Source organism: Athene cunicularia (genome assembly GCF_003259725.1).
Source record: "Athene cunicularia isolate RWA chromosome 10 unlocalized genomic scaffold, athCun1 chr10_part1, whole genome shotgun sequence".
NCBI classification, from domain to species: Eukaryota; Metazoa; Chordata; class Aves; order Strigiformes; family Strigidae; genus Athene; species Athene cunicularia.
In genome coordinates this window covers 5,444,114-5,453,482 of record NW_020799112.1, presented here as the reverse complement: position 1 = coordinate 5,453,482, position 9,369 = coordinate 5,444,114, and the positions used below count along the sequence as shown (strand labels likewise).

At 37.6% G+C, this 9,369-nt stretch overlaps 1 protein-coding gene across 1 annotated transcript in view; it reads right to left on the bottom strand.

The window, feature by feature from the left end:
• Positions 1 to 363: 363 nt before the first annotated feature.
• The window catches only part of ANXA2 (annexin A2), a 38,453-nt gene continuing 29,447 nt past the window's right edge, over positions 364 to 9,369 (bottom strand). Inside the window, exons 6-13 of the mRNA XM_026856274.1 lie at positions 6,786 to 6,876; positions 5,370 to 5,449; positions 5,029 to 5,088; positions 4,292 to 4,385; positions 3,479 to 3,574; positions 2,463 to 2,521; positions 1,670 to 1,792; positions 364 to 747 (exon numbers count right to left, since the gene is read on the bottom strand). Of these exons, the coding sequence (XP_026712075.1) occupies positions 688 to 747; positions 1,670 to 1,792; positions 2,463 to 2,521; positions 3,479 to 3,574; positions 4,292 to 4,385; positions 5,029 to 5,088; positions 5,370 to 5,449; positions 6,786 to 6,876 (663 nt within the window). The 3' untranslated portion in view covers positions 364 to 687. The remainder of the gene's footprint in view (positions 748 to 1,669; positions 1,793 to 2,462; positions 2,522 to 3,478; positions 3,575 to 4,291; positions 4,386 to 5,028; positions 5,089 to 5,369; positions 5,450 to 6,785; positions 6,877 to 9,369) is intronic.

Genomic DNA, 9,369 nt, shown 5'->3' with positions numbered 1-9,369 from the left:
GTCCCTCCTCGCTTCCCGGCCCGGTCTGACACATCCACGCAGCATGCCCTAGCGTTTAAACAGTCTTCTGTTTAAGACGGGGCCTTTTAAATGTTTTAAGAGGGATTCAAAAGCAGGCAGAGAAACGTGGGGCTCAGGTTTTAGTGTCACTTATTTGGGGAGAAAAAAAAGAGAGAAAAAAATTGTTTCACTTGTGTTGAGAAATTGAATCATTAAACAGATGAAGGGCTTTGAGCGAGGAAGACAATGTTTCAGCCACCAGTAGCGAACCCCAGGAGGAAAAAAACAACACAGAAAACACAGCAAAGGCTAATACGTATCAATTATGCAGTTTTAAAATTAAAGGTCTGAAAGAAACCCGTCTTCTTAAAGTAAAACTTCAGTTTTATTTATGTTTTATTAGAAACATCGCACAGAGGCAGAGCCTTTCACAAGCACTCGTAAGCTCGTTTATCCTGGGCAGGTTAGTTTCTCTGGCTATACGCTGTTAGGACCTTTGGCAGAGCCAAGCAGAGCACTGCTGCTGAGAGAAGTGCACACACCACCTGAAAGCATACTACATCGGTGGTCTCGCAGATATAAAGGCAAGTCAAGGTTAGCTAGGCAAGTCATTTCTTTCTAGGATTACAGTAAAATGAAGAGCAAAAAAGGCATGTCTCTGGAATGGGGTTTCTTCCATCACAGTTTTCAGTCCTCTCCACCACACAGGTTCAGCAGTGCCCTCTGGTAATCCCCTTTTGTGTCTTGCTGTAAAGCAAGGGAAGAAAAATACAAATACATGTGAGAAAACAATCACAAAATATGGAAGTATGCACATTATAATCTAAAAACCTGTGGAACAGACTATGTTTTGCAGTTGAAGCTTTGTCAACCTGGAGGAGACTGAGTTTTACTTATGTGTGAATTGAAATTATTTATCATTCTTGCAATACAAATGCAAGGCCCAGAGAGGAGAAAAATTTTGGTATGAAAAAGAATAACACAACAAAGGAAAACGGAGGGACTCGATTCTGTCCCTTCTCACTGATCACTGCAAAAATCATACATCAAGTTCACTATTTTGAAAATTTGTTTATAATCTAAAATTCACAAATTCAGGAAAAGATTCTGGCTTAAGATTTTGACTCAACTTCACCTACACAAGGAAGACTGTATCATATGCTGTTGTGAGGGTGGGTAGAAGACTAGTTTTTAAACAGATGCACAAGCTCTTTACCTATGCCCCAAGTTAAATCAAACCTAGCACCTATAGCTCCCACACAATCACAGAAGTGGACAAAAATCACTCAAGCTAAAAAGTCTATGCATTGGGCATGAAATGAAAGGGAGCGGCAATTTAGATGCTTTATTTTGATTGAGCAACCAAAGAGCAATTTGTTCTTTCTTTTCTTTTGGTCTGAGGATAGGGACTGGTGAGCAGAATTTTCCTTCATAACACATCAGCTGATTGCACAAAGCCTACATATACCATCAAGTGGCTGTCAGGAGTTGTATCAGCTGTAGACTGTAAAGTTAAGAGTGGGTTTTTCAATAGCACATGGATAACAACATATTATTCTCACTGCAGCCTCTAAAACACCTCCCACAAATTCTAATGGTATGATCAGTCCAATGAAGAATGCTGTCAAGGCCCATAAAACTGATGTAAAAAGAAAGCTGAAAAACTTACCTGGATGAAATAATAGAGAGATTTTCCGTATTTCCTCTTGAATTCACTCTTAATTTTCAGCATGTCAACTTCGCAGCGTGAGACCATAATCCTGATCAGAACCTTGTCGCGGGTTCCCTTGCCCTACAAACAGATACACATTTAGAACTGTAATAGCTGAAACGCATAAAATGCCACTGTACCGAATGGTAAGATGGCAAACTACAGGCAATTGAGATGTAGCAATAAAAGATACAAAGAATTAAGTCTTTTAACTAAGGTAATGATCCAGGAATTTGAGCATGAACATAACTTTCTCATCAGCAGTGTTTGAGCAACTTTCTAGTCACAAATCTAGCTACTTAGATTGTAAGCAGCAGTTCTGGTTCACCAGGAAGTCTTCCTGGTATTGCCTAATGCCTGTCACCAGGTGTTTCTCTTTTATCCGATTTCTTGAGAAAACCTTTTGAGGCAAATTTAGTGTCTTATTTTGGCACTTCAAGAAACAGCTATTTCTGCTATCATCTCTTGGTTACCTGCAAAACACGTGTCTAACTTTGCTAATTATAATAAACTGATTTAATACAGATCATTATTATGAGATCCTTCCCAATATTTCCTTACATCAGATGCATCTGAACAGATGGTCTAGGCTTGTAACTGCTAAAGAATGCTTTTGAACAATACTAAGTAATTTTTAATTTATTCACATTCCTGTCACACATCATATGAACAAAAGTGCCTAAGGAATCAAAATTTGATGAAACAATGGAAGAAAAAAAAAAGAGTAGAAAGAACGAACAGTCTTCCCTACCTTCATGGAATCATACAGCCTGTCCGCAAAATACAGCTGTTTATTCTGAATGCACTGGACTGAAGAGAGAAATAAGAATAGTTAAATATCCTGCCCTTACATGGAATAGCAGAACACAGAACCTTGGAGCCATTTTTAAAGACAGGACAAGTAATGAAAATAAGGTTTTCAGCAAAAGTTTCTCCAAAAGGGGGCACAGAGAAATTGTTTTTACCCGAGTTGTTATTTAGAAGTTATTTGGCTAAACTTGTGATTGAACCACAAAATGCTTTCAACCTGAGAAAGTATTTCCCGCCGTTGCTAGTGTCATTTCAGAATACTAGCTCTCCTCCACACATTATACAATTCTTTCTTCCACTTCTATAAGCCACCTCTTTTCTGAAAACACTCATTGCGGGCTAATCCATGAGAAGTCTTCCTTTCAAGACTGAGCTGTTTATACTCCATTTGCATTACAGAGCTCTCAGTTCACCCTTAGTCTGAAATGGATTTTCCTCTTAAAGCATTTCCTCTTAAACATGGTGACATCCTTGTCATCTTCACCTCATATCACAGTACCAGCCCATTTCAGAGAATTCAGTGCCAAATCAGCTCTTTTACTAGCCTGCAGGATCCTCCACTGGCCATTATCTCATCTCACAAACACACTGTTCTCTCTCCAGCCTATGTCTATATTGAATACTTAATGTGTTCAGCTATAGTTCCAACCTTTTTGTTTGTTTGGGGAACCAAACATTAAGCCTCTGTATCAAAGCAAAAGTGGAACTAACAACAGATCACAATACATGCATTTTTATTTCATCTGGAAAGCAAGGTTTATATTTTGCAGAGGGCAAAAATAGGCTACTTCTCAATACACTAAAATACACTACTAGTGTATCCAGTAATGTCAGAACATCCAGTTTATTTCTCATCCAGCAACACAGAGAAAGCTGCGCCCTATCCTTACCATGATACACTGCAAAAGAACTGAAAAGATCCTATATAAAGATAGTCTTTACTTCAGGGTAACTCACCAAGATTAACGAAGGCATTCTCCAGATCTCCCTTAACCTCCTTCTTGATGCTCTCCAACATATCATATGGGCTGTAGCTCTTGTACCTCTCAAACACTATCACAAGAAAACAGGTGAAATCAAAACTAGACCAAGAACTGGTAGAAGTAGCCACGCAAATCAAAAACACAGAGACAGCAATGCAGAGACACATGATTTAGAAATATCTGTCCAAGTTCTGAGAACTTTGTCTTAAGTAGAGCCTGAGTTTCTCAGCTGATAGTAAAGTTCCCATACTACGGGCTTTTTGTTTTCCATGAATACTTCCATAATCTGGTAAAATACTATCTTAATCCTGTACTAGTATTTTTTGAAACAACAGTTATTTAAAGCCCTGAAAAGTCTTCAAATGACTTTGCCATGTACTTCTTACAGCAATATCAGGGCTGCTTTTGAGAGTCTTCCCTGTCAGATCTAACACATGATATAGCTAAAATACCCTAGGACAGAGGGAAAAGCTAAAGGACTTCTCAAGGTCTCCTGCAGCCATGTTTTCTAGATTTGTAACAGTTTTGTTGTTGGTGTACTTGACATATAATTGAGCCTTCTTACACCTCTGTGAAAAAGAGCTCTACACATACTCAAATTGAGATTAACACGTGCACAGAAATAACTATGTTTTTTGAAAAATAAAAAAATTAACAGCTCAGACATGAATTAAGATTTATTAGCTGTTTTTCACACTCATTTCAATCATATCTAGGACAAAATAGTTATCATGTCAGTATAATTTTCTCTTACGGGAAAAAAATTAATCTGCCTCTTGAATAGTACCTTTCTGCAGGTGGGGGACACTTCTTTCAGTCATAATGTTGATCCACTTGGGGACATCAGTTCCCTTTCTCTTCACACCGGCATCATAGAGCTCCTGGGGTTAGAACGAAAAGAGAAATAATGAAAATCAGGAGTTACACAAGAAGCCATTGCAAATGTTTTTTCCTTACTGGAAAACAAGCGCTACTGAAACTGTGTCAGTGGGAGAACACAAAAGGACACATGGCTGGGCAGACCACCAGGACAAGATCCATGGATCTAATCTGAAACTAAGACTAGTTCCTTCGTATTTACCTCTATCTACAAGTTTTACTCTGTATTTAGCTCTGTTTACCTCAACAGAACTGCTCTTGACAGATAACACATGTAATAAAAAAGCATTAGCAACCAATAAATTCTATGACGCTTCTCAATCTTACACAATTACTTGGCTGCAACCAGTCTTTGCAGTGTCTGTGTTGCCTTTTGTTAAAGGCTCTCTTTCTCAATATGCTTAAGGGAATACTAGAGAGGTGCTAGTATAGGTACTAGCAGGTAAGTAGAGCCCATGAAAACTGGTAACTGAAGGATTGCAAGTGGCAGATACCTTGACAGCATGCAAACATTACTGTGCAAGATAATCTGAAATATATACACCTACCTTCATAAATGCTTCTCACTCCTACAGTATTTGTACTTTCAACATCCCCAAAAGATTGACCAATTTAAGACATTTAATGGTCATTACCAGCACTTACCCTAGCATCCTGGTCAATTAGCTCATAATCAATCACAGAGGTATCTTCGCACCTTTTGCCCTTCAAACAAGCATAGCAGTATTTAGAAGAAGTTTAATAGACGTATATAGCAGTTTGCTACATGCATATTCTTTTTCTCTTTGTTTTTTTTAATCTGAATTTGCTAAATGAGTAACAGTATGCTCCATCCCCATTATGAATATTTTTTTCCCTGAAAAGACAATGAATTCACAAGGAAATTTAAAAGTGAATCAGAAGTCCAACTGTTTTACTGGCAGCCATCAGTCAGTTACCAAAGTGCAGCCACATTAGGAAAAGTGGAAAAATATGAACAGACCTACCTTGGCAAGGGCAACCATTAGCTTGCGGAAGTCACCAGATGTATCTGATATAATGTCCTTTTCCAGTTCTGTCTTGTACACTAGAAAACAAAATATTATTTTCAAGTAAATGCTGCCCTACAAATACTCCTTTACAAGAAGGACAGCTGCTAATTACTGTGTTTTATGCACATAAACAGTTACAACCTAATCACATGTGGAAAACAATGAAAACAAATGCATGCTTGCATCCAACATTGCTACCAGCTAGTCATGAGAGTTCCCATGCAATCAAAGTCTGTCACAGAAAGATAACAGTGAAGCTTGAGACTATTAAAAGGAAGAGAATATTTCTTTAAGCTCAATATCCTTTTAGATCATTCTTAGCTACCAATGAGTATTTGCTTGTTTGATAAACATAGAATTTAGGCCTTCTCCACTCGTGGATTTATGACTGGACAACTGCAATTAGAAGTTCAATGCAAAAGACAAAAGCTGTTATAATAAAGGAATGCCGTGTGAGATTCTGGTCTGGTGTCTAAACATTTTCACTGTTTGCCAAGTGGTCATACCCTGTATTTCTACAAAATCACATTCTCTCTTCTTTTCAACAGCAACCTATTGTACAGCAGCATCTTCTTTGCTGATACATATTATTTTGTTCAGTACCACCCATTAAGACTACACTGGTTTTGCTTATCCTTTTTGACTTAGCCAGCACCTTACCAGAACTGCTTGATAACTATTAAGCCTTAGCACATAGCAATTTTCTACATTTCAGTCTATTTGTGATGAAGCTTAACTCTGCAGCTCAAGGAAACAGACACTGGACAGCTGCACTACTGAATTGCAGTAAACCCAACCAGAACGAACAATATAAAAATATAAGGAATATGAATTAAAAGGTAATAGCTTTTGAGGATGGATCTTAGATCACTCATATCTACTTACAATCAACTAAGAATTATAGCTTCTATCAGATAACATGCTTTAGAAAAGCTGAAAAATGGAATATATGCTTTTATGAAGTTTTATTTCCCATCTTTTCTGGCAAGTCTACCAAATAAACTTACAAGTGTGCTCCGGAAGATTTCAGATTCACCTACTTATTACATAACTGATCCTACAATCCATAAATCTAACATAATTAATTCTGTCACTACGCACAGAATGCACGTAGCTTACAAAAAACTTTATTTAGACACAACATATAAGTAGTTAATGTTCTCCGATTGTGTGCTACCAACTAACAAGATGAAACACACACAAATATCCAGGACACCAGTACAAAATAGTATCTTACTACATCCAACTGCTGGAGAATCAAGGCAGATATTGGTATAAGCAACTCTAACAATCAAATTTACACTGAGGGGAACTTATCCAAGTAACTTAGTGTATAAACATAGTACACTGAAACTTTCAAAGTAAACTTACTTTCCCTGTAGACTCTGTTAATTTCACTAAGCTCCTGATTTGTTCGTGAGCAGATGATTTCAATGAGAGTGTCTTCATCAGTTCCCAGACCCTGCAACACACAGATGATTCACTTAGGTGCTAGAAATGAACAGGCATGTTTGAATGGTTTAAAAATATTTTACAGACATCTCCTCTCTCCCACTCTAACAGTTTCACAACAATTCAGGGATATTTTTTGCTAACTGCGCCTGAGAAACCGCAGATGGAACATTTTTAGTTGCCAAACACTACTCTGATAGCTTTGAGATCCTGCAGATATTATCTCTGGGCAATGTGCATTTGCTGTGAGTGTACATAACACTCAGCGGCCTCCCCACCACTGTAACTGGATGAGACCAACTTATGGCCCATGTGTGATTGCTTTCTGTCCACTGAGAGCACAGGAAGAAAATTTGATTCTTAGCATGCAAATGGGCAGCAAGCAACTTGTTCCCCTGCTTTTCTTCCCACCACCCTTCGTACCACTCCTCCACTATAAATATAAAGCCAAGGATGACACCTTCATTAGCCTTGGCCTTGTCTCCAAGTCAGCAAAGATTTAAGCATGTTCTGAATTACTAGCTAATAAATAGCCCCTCTTGAATTGTCCGTATTTTCCAAGTTGTCTGTATTTGTGCATTGTGAAGCATAATATTACAATTAGCTATAGTAAGAAATAAAGATGTATTTAGTATGACAAACTAAATACCCAGATTTTTTTTTTTTTTTAACCAGTTGAATTAATTGGGAGGTCTTATATAATATTACAAAGCCACTTTTGTGATCAAGGTCAATGAAGAATTAATACATTGAACGAAGCTGCATTACTACTGTTTAAAAAGTAATACAGGTATTAGCATTATAACAAAATTACAAACCACATCAAAATGTATCAACTATCAATTAAGCTTTATAGTAACTCAGTCTAAAATAATGTGGCTTGACCAACGTGCTCTAAACCTTGTTCAATTACTTTATATAGATAAACAGCCAAATTAAAAAAAAAAAAAATGCTAACAACACTGCAATGTTCTTGCTCCTGAAGGAAAGACAGGTAATCCTGAAGCACAGGCTCAGAACAGAGGACTAACTTTAACGAGCTGAAGATGCTTTTCTCTCTAGCGATCACTAAGGATGTCTGGGTTACTAGCTGGTAAAGCCATCTGGCAGCCAGATGCCTCAGTATTTTGAAAAGAAACATTAAAAAAAATAGACTCCACTGGTGATTTTTTCATTCTATTCTGGTTTTTACCTACCCACGAACCATGTTCAGGCTAATCTCATTACCCTTATCTTCCAGCATCACCAGCAGACAGAAAAAATACTCTCATGCCTCCTCTTAGGCTACTGTTTGTTAGGATCATCTGTAACAGTCATTTTGTATGTGGCAAAAATGGGCATGATTTCCACAGCACTCCAAGAGGAGTCTGCTGGGTAACATCTTGGGAAAACATCTCATGCTGCAGTCTTTCACATGTGGAAAATGGAAGTAATTATGTGGAGAACTACCCTCTTGGAAAAAGTGTCTCCATTGAAGGGGAAAAAAAAAAAAGAAAAGCAGCACTAAACCCAAGCAATTTTATAAAAAAGGGAATTAGGAAAGCTTTCCACAGAGTGGTTCTAATAGGTATCTGGGGAAGAAATGAAGGCCAAAAAAATTCAAGGTGCTCTAAATGTTTTTAAAGTATTTTGTAAGAACATGTACCAGAAAAATAATTAACTCCTCAGTGATAACTTTGCTCTACCGAACTCTGTTTCCCACGTCATAGCTTACTATGCTCTATGTATCAAGTAAAACTTAAGATCAGGCAAATGTAGAACATTAGACTAAGTGCCTGGGAGTTGGAAATAGTTGACCTAAGGAGAGAACAGAATATTCTACATTTGTGGCTACTCTGAGGTAACAGCTTGGTGCTGTAAATACAGCATAAATGCTATGTAAGTACATGGTCATCCTAAATATAACAGCATCAGATATAAGACATGGAAAAAAAAACAAACAGGCAAACAAAAAACCAAAACCAAATTAATCTGATTCACAGTAAATTATGGACAGCCTCTACTTAAACCAGAAGAGGGCAGCATCTGATTACTCAAAAAAGGAATTTGGCCCATAAGGAAAGAGATGCCACCTCCATACAAGGTTGGCTTTTTAGGTTTGGGGGTTTGAGGTTTTTTTGGGGGGCAGAGTGGAGGGGGTGGTTTTGTTTTCCTGGTTATTTTTTTTTTTAACTCCTTTTTCACAGTCTGTAGAAATTAATTAATTGGATTTTTGTCTTATTCCGAATTCCAACAGACATATTTTAATACTTGTTTTTTTTGTTTTTTTTTTTTTAAAATCAACCTGATAAAAACATTCAGAATTTAAGTGATGATGATAAATACAAATTCCCAAAGCTTAGTTTGCTTAGTAAGGTGAATGCGCTGGCATGAGCGCCTCTCAAAGTCTTGTTTCAGTGGCCTGCAAAGCAGATATTTCTGAACTAGCAATCTATTCCGTGCTTGCCTGTGATTGTAGGGGACTGAACACAGTGACTCACTGCTGTGCTGCTGCTCCAAAGCC